We start from the raw sequence: 14,197 nt of genomic DNA, 5'->3' as shown, positions 1-14,197 counted from the left end.
AATCGATAGAAAAGACAACCAAAAATATATATGAAAAATATCATTATAACAAGAAAGTTAAAATGACTGATAAGAATAATAAAAACTATGATAAGGCTACCCACTGTCATATTTGTGAGGAGGAGTTAAATGGTGATAAAGTATTAGATCATGACCATCTTACAGGTAAGTATAGAGGTGCAGTACATAACGACTGTAATTTGAATTACAAGATACCGAAGCATATACCGGTGATATTTCATAATTTAGCGGGTTATGATGCACATTTATTTATTAAAAATTTAGGTGTTACACAAGGTAAAATAGATTGTATCCCTAACAATGAGGAGAAATATATAAGTTTCAAAAAAGAAATAATAGTGGGTACGTTCAAGAATAAAGATGGAAAGACTTGTAATGTGAAACGAGAGATAAGATTCATTGACAGTTTAAAATTTATGGCTTCATCACTAGATTCACTAGCCTGTAATTTGGATAATACTCAATTCAGTAATATGAGAAAGTTTTATAAAGGTAAGAAACTAAATCTATTACTTAGAAAAGGTGTTTATCCATATGACTATATAAACTCATTGGATAAATTAAATGAAACATCTCTACCTCCAAAAGATGAATTTTATAGTAAATTGAATAGTTGTGATATTTCAGATGATGACTACAAACACGCACAGAAAGTATGGAAAGAATTTAATATAAAATCTATGAAAGAGTATCATGATTTATATCTTAAGAGTGATGTCATCCTATTAGCTGATGTATTTGAGACTTTCAGGGATGTATGTATGGAGAATTATAAGTTAGATCCGTGTTGGTATTACACAGCTCCGGGACTATCTTGGGATGCTATGCTGAAAAAGACAAAAATTAATCTTGAGTTGTTGACAGATAGTGAAATGCTACTAATGATAGAATCCGGAATACGCGGTGGAATAAGCATGATAAGTAAGCGTTATGCAAAAGCTAATAACAAATACATGAAATCATTCAATAAGGAACAAAAGTCAAAATTCATCAAATACCTAGATGCTAATAATTTATATGGTTGGGCTATGTCACAAAAGCTACCATCACATGGGTTTAAATGGATGAATAAATTAGAGCTTAAGAAATGGGAAAAACATTCATGTATCCTAGAAGTAGATTTAGATTATCACGTTGAATTACATAACTTGCATAACGAATACCCTCTTGCACCACAGAGAATAATGGTTAACAGGGTAGAGAAACTTATTCCAAATCTAGAAAACAAAACAAAATATGTTGTACATCATGAGACATTGAAATTATATGAAAGTCTTGGGTTGAAAATAACAAAAATACATAGAGGTATTACCTTTAATGAGTCAAGTTGGTTGAAACAGTATATGAATCTAAATACAGAGCTACGTAAAAAAGCTAAAAATGATTTTGAGAAGGACTTTTTCAAGCTGATGAATAATAGCGTGTTTGGTAAAACAATGGAGAATATACGTAATAGACAAGATATTAGATTAGTAACAAATGAAAAGCAGACGGCAAAATTAATTAATATGCCAAACTATAAGAAAAGAACAATATTCTCAGAAAATCTAGCAGCTATACATATGGGTAAGACAGAGATATTATTCAACAAACCTATATATGTAGGCATGTCAATCCTTGACCTATCAAAGAATTTGATGTATGACTTCCACTATAATTATATAAAACCAAAATATGGAAATAAATCAAATCTACTATTCACAGATACAGACAGTCTTATGTATGAGATAGAGACGGATGATTTTTATAAAGATATTGAGAAAGATATTGAAGATAAGTTCGATACAAGCAATTATCCAACAGATCATAATGGAATCAAAAATAGGATTAACAAGAAGGTTATTGGAATGATGAAAGACGAAACAGCTGGTGTAGAAATAACCGAGTTTGTTGGTCTACGTTCAAAGTTATATGCTTACAAGACAGATGATGAAGGTATTGGTAAAAGGTGTAAGGGTGTCAAAAAGTCAGTTGTTAAGAGTAGTATTTCATTTGATGATTATAAGAAATGTCTATTTGAAGGACAACAAACTATGAGGAAGATGAATGTAATCAGGAGTCATCAGCATCAAATATATACGGAAACTGTGAACAAAATTGCCCTTTCACGTGAAGATGATAAAAGAGAAATAGATTCTGATGGTATAAATACACACGCTTACGGTTTTAAAAATATTGATGAGTGGATGTATGACAATGATGTTAATAGGTTTATTAAGAGATACCATGAAGGTGTTGACCATTATGATAGGATAGCCGCACAAATGCCGATTAAAAAGAAAAAGTAAATTATTTTAAAAGTTTATCAGGTGGGAGCACAGTATCTTCAGGAACGACTTGTAATTCTTCTCTTACGAAATTTCTTTTCGGTGCACCATCAGAGAGGTAATATAAGACAGGTTGATTAGCTGACACAACAGTTCTTGATATATCATATATTCCTAATGACCATATAGGATCTGTAGCTCTTTTATTACCACCTTCCAACTCACCAGGAGCGAATAGATATCTAACTTTAACACCAGATGGAAGTCTAACTTCTTTCAATCCAACAGGTCTTTTATATTCAACATGTTTTTCATATGTTTCTTTCATTTTTATTCCTTCAATAGGAGCTTTTCCAGTTATTCTTTTTACACCACTGTTTATACTTCGTATGACGGCTGGCAGTCTTTCAACCCATTCACGAGATCTTTCATTATTTTCCATTTTCATTTCTCTTGCATACTGATAGCTAAATAGTTTCTCAGCAATGGTTTGATTAGCGCGCTCGACTAATGCTTGGGCTCTATGATTATTAGCTTCTGATCTTTGTATTTTAACAGATTTATTTTTCATTATCTTTGTGACATCACCCATGAATTCAGTACCAGGATCTATGATAATTGTTTCAGGCCATTTCAAACGTCTGGAATATATCTTTTCAAACCCTCTCGACACCTCTGTTGAGTATTTAGATGTTAAAGGCTCAGCATCTATGTATCTACTTGCAATGTCAACAACCACAAGAGCATATTTGTATATCTTTCGTTTCACTGTATCATGAGGTAGAAATAGTAAGTCTGCCTGATGTATTTGATTAACTTTCTCAACATTCCAATGGTATCTAGGAATATACTGTGGTTTAGGTAAATATATCTGCCATAATGCTTGCTTTTCCAACCATTTTTTAACAATATTTTTATCAATATTGGTGGCGTCAGCTAGTTTATCAATAGCTTCATAACCTTTCCAATAGCCTTGTGGACTATAATAATGGTTTGATAATTTTTTATTATCCATATAAGTTATATAAAATAATAATCTTTTATAATATTATATAATGAGTCAATCAATAAGCGAGATCCTTGATATTAATAGAGAGACAAAGAAGGCATTTGCTCTAAAAGCCGAACGAACACTTCACCGTGTAACCTTTAATCCGAGTAACGCAAATCCAGGGGAAACGTTGTACGTTCACATCCCAAAATTGAGTGAAAATATGGTCTATATACCTGGAAGTGTAGGTCTTATTTTTAATCTTACCTTAACTATGGGGCATGCAAACAACACTTTGGTTAATAACATTTCAAGAAACTTAGTGTCGCGTATGAGAGTGCTTTATGGGGGTGAATCTTTACAGGATACGAACCGCATGGACTTATACCAAACTTACCATGATTTATTCCTGATGAAAAGGGATCGTGAAAATATGCTAAGAGAGGGAATTTCCTCTGTGAATATGAGAAAGCTAAGAACAGCCGCGGGGGATAAATCATCCACAGATCCAAAGGAGGTTGCATTAGCTGACATCTACAGCAAAAAATATCGTTTAGCCATTAATCATCCTATCTTAGACGACCACGGTGCTTTTTATCCTAGGGCGTTATCCAACACCATAACATTCGAAATTACCCTGGCAGAGAGTAAGAATATTGTTATCACCAGTGACAATACGAAAGGTCACAATTATAGCCTTTCTAATATTGAATTGGAGTATGAGTGCATTCATAGTGATTACCTTGCCAAAGAGGCGCTGTCCAACTATCAGGTAGGAAAAGGATATTATTATGAAAACGTGCTACTACATAAAACACTTACTATTACCAAAGCCACAGATTCCGTGATTAATGAGCATGTTAATATTCCAAGACGGTCTATGACGGGAATTCTAATGTTGTTTACAGAACCTTGTGTCGTTGGTGCAAGAGACTCGGAAAAGTTTGTTTATCCAGCTCTTACTGGTGTGAATATCAACGTAGATGGCATGCCTAATAAGCTATTTAGCAAAGGAATGCTAGGTACAGACTTTTGGCCTGCAATAGTGAAAAAGATGGGTGTGACTGATAATATCACCCAAAGGCTGGCGGAAATGTTTGCTTCTAGACTATTACATAAAAAGATTGAGCATAATGGCCTGTCAAAAGGTATCCTTGAAAGCAGTCTAGCTGACAATATTGAATACTATACCTGTATTCTATAATTGCACCTACCTTTGGCTTTCAGGTTGACCATTGGTTGACCATTAAAAAACCATTCGTACGACAAACCAATCTTATTGTTACGGTGGCCCAGAGGGGACAACACACAATTAAGATCATCACACTGCAAACAAGAGAAATCTCACTTCAATTAAAAACCTCAATCCAAACAAAGGAAATTCTCGCTGCAAACAAAAGAAACTGCAAACAAAAGAAATTCTTACTGCAGACAAAAGAAATTCGCACTGCAAACAAAAGAAATTCGCACTGCAAACAAAAGAAATTCGCACTGCAAACAAAAGACGAAAACCCTGGATAGTGGGCTCGCCAAAGAATTCCCGCCAATTTCGTAGTCCAAAATGGCGTCCCAAAGTTGACTGGGAGTTCTCTAAAGACGAGCTACGAAGAACTCTACAGCAAGAGATTTCTCGTGCTTTTGCAAGCGGATTGAACACACCTGGACCTTCAGGTTTAAATATACCTAGACCTCCTGGACCTTCTGATTCTAAGTCTTCGAACACGTTGACCTTTGAGGAATTTTACACCAAACGTGAACAAGCGAGACAGGGGGATTTTAATCCTAAGCCAAAGAACAAACTTAGGATAGAAAAGAAACCAAAGGAAACAACCCCAAAAGATGTAGAGGTGAAAGTTGCTATTGCATACCAGAATGATGGCATATTAAAGTGATGTCGAGGAAAGGTACAGGTCATACGTGTCAAGACATCTTCTTCCAAAGAAGATCTTCTTCAGAATGCTGTCAAAAAGCACGCGTTGTTCGACCAGACCTTCGACGAATCTCTGTCGTATACCTTACTGTACCCTGATTTCAGTGAGGTTTGTTACATACCTGGAACGAAAGATCTGTTTACACTTTCTGCTTATAAAGAAGCCATTGGAAAGGAATATAAGAGACTGACTTTCTACATAGTTCCTTCTTGTGAGATCGGTGAGTTTTTTTTACTGATATTACGTGCTTGGGTGCACGAGGTTCCTTTATTTCTCTGTCATATTTTGTTTGCTGTGATTTAATCTCATTATTTTATTCTATTATCAAATATTAGTATAGTATGAATTATGTATTATCAATGAATAACCAGGCAATGACCCATCACTTCGTGATAAATTTTATAGCGAATTTTTATGAATAACTTCTAAATATGAAATATAGAGAGATTCTGGCTGCCAGTTAACTTGCGCTCACAGGTTGGGCTACCTATGTCATTTTGTGCGTCCTGTCTTTTAAAATAGCGATTTGGTTGTCCAGTCACATTAGCGATGGTGTTTTAAAACTTGGGAAAACTTTGGCGTTTTTGATATGGTGTCATCAAATGTGAGTATTTTTATTTCGTCTGAAGCATTTTATATTGTGATTTTAAAATTTGCCGTATAAGCTAAAAATTTGCTGTTTGCCTTTCGCTTTTGCCAACTCACCTTGGCATGCAGCTCACGGCTAACTGAAATTGCGAACAACTGCAAATATTTTTTTACGTCTATTTGGAGTGTGTTTTGATATTTCAGCAATCATCGAGGTCTTGATTATTTCTAAGCAACTAAATGTCATGAAATAGAGCGGTTTTACGGCTTGCAAAAGTTTTCGAGAATCAAAATTGCTTGATCGGGTGAAACCAACCCGAAGTCGAGCGTGTGTACGTGACAAAGTTCAACCAATCAGATAGCGAGAAGACACTGACACCGATTTTAATATATAAGATAAAGTGAAAGTATTCAAATAGCCAGAAAGGCTCATATCTGCGCTCCTTAATTCTCTCACTTTGCAACTAATTCTACCATTTTTCCTTGGTTATACACCTTGCAAAACAATAGCCCCTCTTAGTATCCACGATAGCATGCACATGCTAATTATGCACATATAATCACGAGAATATACACTAGGCATGAACATAAAGGCTAGTTCACAAGCAGTTTATGTCAAAGGATATATCCACTAGTACATGCTTTTCAACCATTTTTAATTACATTACTATAATGTTTAGTTTATAAGCCTTGGCATGAATGAGACAGCCTGGGAGTATGGTATTGATCACTCCTCAGGAAAGCCAGTGATAAGTACACTTCCAAAGCATGACTACCTGGAACTACATCTCAATATTAATGTACTACTATCAGTACATATTTTATTGAAGCATTTTTCTATTTGTACAGTAAGATGATGACATGAAGATGATGACAATGCTCAATCATCATCTCAGCCCAAATATTCTTCAGTCAAAGGAAAGTCACCAAGGCTTTCAATTTCCATTCCATCAGCAACAGGTAAATCTATTATCTCTTAGAAAGATAAATACATGCAGTAAATGTCTTCCCACCCATGGGACAAATATGGCTTTTAAAGAAAAGCTAAAAAAAAGTTACTCAGTGGAGAGAATTACATTTAAGTGCATGAGGTCTGAATGAAGAACTGCACCAAACACCTTTTATTTGGAAGCCTTTACACTTACAAACTACATATAAACAACTTAGTACTAAGTAACTCATTTGATACTACTTTATCTGTTTATTTGTAAAGTATCTTCAGATGATGATGATGACCTTACACCAGCCTTCTATAGTAAACCCAAAGCATCTCTTTCATCTCTGCCCAATAAGGAAGGTTCCTCAGTCAAAGGAAAGTCACCAAAGAATTTACAAGTTACCAGTAATTTTCCTACCCCATCAGTAAGCAGTGTATATGGAAGTTATGTAACGGTTGTGGATGATTGGGATGAGGATGACGACCCTGATTATTTAGCAGCAATTGAGGCAAGCCTCCTAGACCAGACTAACGGTATGGCTACCTTCTAAAAATAGAATATATTAATATTCCACATTTTAAATTCAAAATTCTACATTCATGCATTGTAAGGTGTGAACCAAGTGTGGACCAGGCTTATAGAGCTGACATTTCATCGAGCAAATTATTAAATGTAATATTTGCATTTGCATCCTGTACCTACATGTAGTATGTTATCAATCTATGAATAACCCTTTTCCAAGATACACAGGATACACAGCAATGCCAGTTATCCTAGCCAAAGCCTCAGTTTGGATACATAGCATTGGGATATGAGTACTTTATATATATATTATTACTTTAACAAATCGAAGTGACTTTTTTAATATAAAAGTATATTTATAATGGTCTGTACTCTAATCAAACATAGTGTGCAGTGTATCTTCATTGGATGGGTCAGCCTTTTATCGAAAATGTTTTTAAGGCAATCAAGGCACGAGAAATTTACAAATTATGGTAAAAATCCTGATGGTATGTATTCAACTGGGACTTTGGTTAGGACATCTGTGAACACTGTGCATCTGGTCATATCTTGGAAACAGTCTATTATAAGGAGCTATGAAAATAATGATAAATTGTAATGCAGTTCACACAGAGACTTACATCTACACAATCATTCTCTCAGTAGGTTGGATAACCTTTTTTGTGAATGACTATACATTATGAAAGGTAGCACACATGTTTATATTAATAGCTTTTTTGGCAAAAATTATGAGACACTTAACCATATTTTCAAGTATATCAGAAATAAACCAACTTCTATTTTTTTTGATAATTCTATATGAAAGATAGGAAAATGTCAGAGATGTTATACCATAGTTTCTGACATATTTGAAATTGGTCAGGTTTCCCATAATTTTTGCAAAAACTTTTTATTGCTGCTGGAATCATTTTCTATTTATTTTTTACTACCAGTAAATGAAATCCTTTCAGTCAAATCCCAATAACAGACACCTTCATGAGCACACAGTTATTACAGACAGTTGATATTATCTTGGTCCACAAGGTGTACATGTTTAACAGGTTTCCTTGTATCTATCTGCAGATACATTGACACCAGATAAGGCTACTGCTTAAGAAGAAACAGCTACTGATATCTTACAGAGATTCATCTCAAAAAACGTAGATGACACAGATGAAGACATGGTCAATATTGTGATTTACCGTAAGGCACTCCTTCAGTCCACCCTAAGGGCAATTGAAAGAAATAATTTCAGTTTTTATAAGCCACTGGTGGTGACGTTCTCAGGAGAGGATGCTATTGATGCAGGAGGCCCAAAGAGGGAATTTTTTCGCCTACTTATACAAAGCCTCAGAGAAATTGGGATATTTGATGGGAGTTGGTTTGTACGTGACCTGGATCTCCTGAGGAACAAGAAGTATGAGCTTGCAGGTAAAAACAAGCCAATTGTGGCTAAACTATTTTTACCATCTAGAATGTAAAAATTTTAAAGTCAAAGTTATTTTGACTGAGTGTATCCAAAATATTTATTGGTGAGGTTAGAATGTTTAGGTTTGTTGAACCATTCTACTCAGTTTATTACAGCAAGAACCCTAATATGATAAAAGAACCTCCAATAGATTAAGAACCACCAGGCTGACGTTTAGCCAATTAAGCACCAAATATACAACAATAGCCTCCTCCGCAGGCGCCTTTCTTTTCTTTTTTGTTGAATTGGGATTTCTGTGTCGCGAATTGGGATTCCTGTGTCGCGAATTGGGATTCCTGTGTCGCGAATTGGGATTCCTGTGTTGCTGGTAGAAAGAGAGTAGGCGCTAATATAAGTCCCCCTCATCCTAAAGACACAGGAAGCCCAATAGCCCAATACTCAAAAGGAGAGAAGGGAGATGCATGCGGAGGAGGCTAATACAACAACTATTTCAGCCAGGTTGTTATAAAACCTTATACCTCAAGTACAACACATGTCAGACACATTTTTTTACAACTAGATGAAAAAAGTGTTGCTTGCATGTAGTTCACTCACTAAGAACTTACAGGGTAAACAATTAAAAAAACAAATACATCTATCACATTGCACAAGGAACTGTACATTGTAAACCTGTTAACAATGTATTCAGCATGATTCTCAACACATACCCAATATAAGAATCATTTCAGCCTGAGGTTAAAACAATGGGTTCTTACTGTTTTGATAATCAAAATACATTATTTTTGTTGTGTCATAGGAAAATTGGTTTCCTGGAGTGTTCTCCATGGGGGCACAGGTCCCAAGTGTCTCGCAATAGAAGCTTATTGTGTTGTTCAGGACAAAGCAGTTGACAAAGAGAGAGTTATTGAGGTTGTGTCTGATGTGAAGCTTAAAGAAATGTTGAAGGACATACAAGAAGCCAACGAGGAAGAATTTCCTGGTGTCATTGCCAAGTATGCTGATGATGTAGCAGAATATGGCTACTCAAGCATTTACAGATCCAAGTTTGAAGACAAGGAGAAGGTAATAGACTGTCTTCTTAAACAATCATTTCGCTTCAGTGTGTATGCAGAGATGGAACAGTTCCGTTAAGGAATGAACATCATTGGAGGGTTTGGTGACACTGTGTTTGAAAACTATCAATTCTTTCGTACAGTGCTTAGCAACACTGAAGAAAAGTGGACATGAAGATATAGAAATATAGATAAGATATAGTGCTTGGGAACGAGGTTATTCCGGGCGAAAGCCCTTGGAATTAAATTCGGAAAAAGTAATTTCCGACCTCGCTGGGAATCGAACCCACGACCTTCGGAATTGTACTACCGATGCTCTACCAGCTGAGCTAGAGTCCCTGAATAACCTCGTTCCCAAGCACTATAACGTATCTATATTTCTATATCTTCATGTATTTCATTAGTGCCATGCGGTCTACATATTCTCATGTTTGCATCATATTTACCGCTACCTACCATCTATTTCACTCCGGCCTGCTCTCAGTCTGACCTCTAGCTCAGCTGGTAGAGCGTCCGTAGTACAGTTCCGAAGGTCGTGGGTTCGATTCCCAGCGAGGTCGGAAATTAATTTTTCCGAATTTAATTCCAAGGGCTTTCGCCCGGAATAACCTCGTTCCCAAGCACTATAACTTATCTATATTTCTATATCTTCATGTATTTCATTAGTGCCATGCGGTCCACATATTCTCATCTTTGTATGACAGTGTTAAATACATACTTGGATTTTCATTTCGTCTAACACAAATCCACCCCAATAGTCATGCTTTTTCAGATTGTGTGTTTGTGCTTCTTTCAAACACCACCAGAGTAACATGTCTCTATTCCAACCAGGCCTTTGATCTATTTTGTTTTTGTGATAGCTGAATAAAATTTAATAAAATTAGAACTTTGCTGAATTATTTCTACAATATTTAATCTGTGACGCAAAAACATTTAACATACTATTACATAATTATAATAGCTTACCGGATAGTTCGATTGCTAAAACATGAGGATTCTTGCTATATAACTCTATGCAGAGCTTGATGATCCTAAAAATAGAATCATTAAATGCAATGAATCATATGGATATTTGTTGTTGATTTACGGTTTTTGCTGAATTTTTTTTCACCGAACGCATGAGGTGGTCAGTTATATCCTTGAAATAAATATAGTTTTTTGATTTCTTCAATAAAAATTAAATAGTGCTAATTACGCAATATACATAGAGAACAAAGGATTTCATACAAATACGTACAATTTTGTATGTTACTAAAGTTTTACGGATTTTTTTCTTTAACTCTATTTGATTATATTTTTGTTTGTCTGATTACCTTGGGTGCCATCGATAAGCCTTGGTTTTCTGTCTTTGAGATGTCAGCCTGCTGTTGCCACAGGACAGCCATATCTTCTGGTACATCTTTTTTGTTAGCGTTCTGCATCTCTTGCTCCATTTTCAATCTTAGTCGTTTTTCTTTGAGACGAGCCTTTCTCTCTTGTACTATTCTTGAAACGAGGTCTTGTTTGGTTATGTACCGATGGATACAGCTGAGTCTGGGTACACTCCCAGTCTCCTCTCTTCTTTTAACCTTCTCATACAAGTATTGTTTCAAGATCTGGTCCGTATTGGTTAAGAGTGTCCCACCATTTTTTAAGATCCGCTGCTTTTCCTACACCACTAGCGTCATCAGCGAACCAGCATTGCTTGGCGTCAGAAAAAGCCTGCAATGTTGTAATAAGAGGCTGCATACTCAACGCGTACATACCCATAACCAGTGGGTCACCTTGTGTTGTTCCCTCAGCTGATACGAGTTCTTTCCCGCCTGTGATGAATAATCTTGCTGACTGTCTGTACGAGTTGATGGCATAAACTGCAATAATAGGGCAAAGGATTCTGATGTTGTGCAAAGCAGCAGCTCTGTTTAGTGAGTTGAAAGCATTTGATGCATCAATAAGAAGTACGGCATCTGTGTTATCTGCAGCAAAGATAGTATTCATTGCGTGAACTGCAGCTTCATTCCCTGATCTCTGGCCTGCACACAATTGGAGAGAGCCACTGGTCTCGATGACGTCATCCTTTGACACATTCATTACGCACTTTCCAATGATTCTTCTGATTACCTCTCCAACTCCAATGGGTCTTACGCTGCCTTCACCTTTGTCAAGCGGTATCAAACGACTTGCAACTAATGCCTCTATGGTGGTGGGATCTACATATGTTGTACAGAGGATCTTTGTCATTGTGGCTAGTGCTTCACAAAGCTTTGAGGAGGATTGCTTGAATACATACATACATACATACATACTTCATTCGTCCTCTATAAGGCTTTTCAGAATAAAGGGCCTAATTAATTACAATTAAAATAATACTATATATAATTATATAAGAAGCAAAAAGAAAAGATCAAAGAATAAAGTAAATAAATAAATAGATAAATAAATTGTACATTTAAATTACATTAAGGTTTAAAAAAATCTGAAATAAGAAAAATGACTTACAGGCAAGAATTCTTCTGAAGCCATTAGCGTCAATACCTGAAGGGCCACCCGAGCCTTTTGTTCTCAGGGCTGCTTGTCTGATCATATCACCGTCTATCTCACTATAAATTGACTCGGGTATCTCATCATCAATTGGGCCGAATAGCAATGATCCCAATTTCGCTGGCTGTGGTTCAGGATGCTTCTCCTTTAGTTGAGTCATGACGTCATCTGTAAGTGGTAATATGCCTCCGTTTGTTGATTCATTTAAGAAGCGCAATGCTGAGTTAATTTGTCCTTCCATCACAAGTTTTGCAAAGACTTTTGATCGATCAGGTGGACATGTGGTCTTGTGTTTCTTCATGCGACTTTGAATTATCCTCCCCTCGCGAATTAATTGATTGAGCTCACCGACCTTCCAGAGTGCGAGACGTTTCGCCAGAATGCGCTGGTTTTCTTTAGCTTTAGACTTTTTATTTGGCTTTTGGAGACCCACAGCCAACAGAACAAAGGCAGCTTTTAAGGCAATATGCTGTTTGTCAGAGCACGCATTCCAAACATCTATGTGTAAAGTTATTTGATCGATAAAATCTCTACCAGTTCTCCCATAAGGAACTAAAAAGACATTTCTCCTCCAGTTGTTATTTCGTTGTAAGCTTCTAGTATGGCCATGGTAGGAATAGAAAACATAATTGATTAAAAAAATTGATATTGAAATATTAATATTTTGATTTTGATTTTTTTTTTTTTTTTTAAATCAAGAACTTAAAAATATATATATTCACGTGGCCCATTGAGGCCATAGGCCTAGGGAGGCCGTAGACCTTGTGATAGATCGCGGGCGCATGATGTACAACATTCCATTGATATATCTCAAGCACTCGACTGTTTACTGCTAGAAATGTCTGTAAAACGTAAGAAAGATGTCTTTCGTACTTCTGTATGGAACACGCATCGAATTCGAAAGCAAAAGAAAAAGGAACTCCCTACTGGAGTTCCAGATCATATCAACCATTGCCCAGAGGAGTATGGTTCTGAAAAATGTGGCCTTACAGTTACATCTCGCGATACCAAATATTTGTTTAGAGTTTCTAGAGGGCTGCTTTGAGGATTTTCCACGTTAAAACTGACATCGCTGAAGTCTTCAACCGAGGGAACATAAAAACATCCTCCTGGTGTAAAAGGGGGACTGTGGGTTGGGCAATCCTTGTCCTGTATGATTTAAATTAAGTAAGCTAAGTAAACGTTTTGTTACAATACTTCGAGATAATACAGGTTCTTATGTCCTATAACACTTACAGCTTGTTTACAGTGGGAGACATATCACCGACACCATTTTACGGGCAACGGCTCCAAGATCGCGCTCTCGAAAAATATGTTTTCGAAGTCTCAAGAACTTTAATCAAGAAAAATTTATGCAAGATTTGCAAACGGTACCATTTTCTATAGTAGATGTTTTTGACGATGCGGATGATAAACTTTACGCCTTTGAACAACTTTACACTGGTATTTTAGATGAGCTCGCACCTCTTAAACAAACAGTTCTCAGGGGAAACCAGGTTCCTTACATGACAGAACAGTGGCGCAAGGCTATAAGGCATAGAAACAAGCTCTGGAAAAAGTTCAGCAAGGACCGCACAGACGCGAATTACGATCAATACAAAATTCAGCGAAATAAATGCACATCGTTAAGACGGAAGGCTATTAAAGAACATTTTGCGAAAAAATCTACGGAACCGGAAAACCCAAGGGAGTTCTGGAATACGTATCGGCCTTTCCTATGCACTAAAGCGAAACAAGCAAATGACATAATCATAGAGGAGAACAACAAAGTCATAAGTGAAAAGCGTGAAATTGCTGAACTTTTAAATGAACATTTTATTAAGATCACAGAGAGCGTGGGGGCGGTGACTGAAGAGGAGTACGGAAAGAATTTCGTCAACCATCCAAGCATTATGGCGATCCAACAACATAATAGCAACACGAGTTTTGAATTCCAGCGCACAAATCAAGTGCAAGTTG

General features: G+C 36.3%; 3 protein-coding genes and 1 pseudogene across 3 annotated transcripts; 2 read left to right on the top strand and 2 right to left on the bottom strand.

Moving 5' to 3' along the window:
• Positions 1–1,583: 1,583 nt before the first annotated feature.
• Positions 1,584–2,410, top strand: LOC148909390 (uncharacterized). Its single transcript, XM_089034117.1, has 2 exons — positions 1,584–2,184; positions 2,307–2,410. The coding sequence occupies exons 1-2, from the start codon at positions 1,584–1,586 to the stop codon at positions 2,408–2,410; spliced, it is 705 nt and encodes a 234-aa protein (XP_088890243.1).
• A 933-nt stretch (positions 2,411–3,343) lies between these two features.
• On the top strand, positions 3,344–6,052 carry LOC148909389 (uncharacterized; annotated as a pseudogene).
• Positions 6,053–11,290: 5,238 nt separating this feature from the next.
• On the bottom strand, positions 11,291–11,975 carry LOC148909388 (uncharacterized). Its single transcript, XM_089034116.1, has one exon. It carries the CDS (start codon positions 11,936–11,938, stop codon positions 11,291–11,293), a length of 648 nt encoding a protein of 215 aa, XP_088890242.1. The 5' UTR covers positions 11,939–11,975.
• Positions 11,976–12,027: 52 nt separating this feature from the next.
• On the bottom strand, positions 12,028–13,497 carry LOC148909387 (uncharacterized). Its single transcript, XM_089034115.1, has 3 exons — positions 13,475–13,497; positions 12,197–12,834; positions 12,028–12,041 (listed from the first exon to the last, which is right to left on the bottom strand). The coding sequence occupies exons 1-3, from the start codon at positions 13,495–13,497 to the stop codon at positions 12,028–12,030; spliced, it is 675 nt and encodes a 224-aa protein (XP_088890241.1).
• Between the last annotated feature and the right edge of the window lie 700 nt (positions 13,498–14,197).

This window comes from Actinia tenebrosa, unplaced genomic scaffold (assembly GCF_029948245.1).
Source record: "Actinia tenebrosa isolate PJP-AT-01 unplaced genomic scaffold, QUT_ActTen_1.0 PGA_scaffold2__45_contigs__length_23673736, whole genome shotgun sequence".
In the NCBI taxonomy this organism is placed as follows: Eukaryota; Metazoa; Cnidaria; class Anthozoa; order Actiniaria; family Actiniidae; genus Actinia; species Actinia tenebrosa.
The sequence above is the reverse complement of the archived record's forward strand: the minus strand, read 5'-3'. Positions and strand labels throughout refer to the sequence as shown.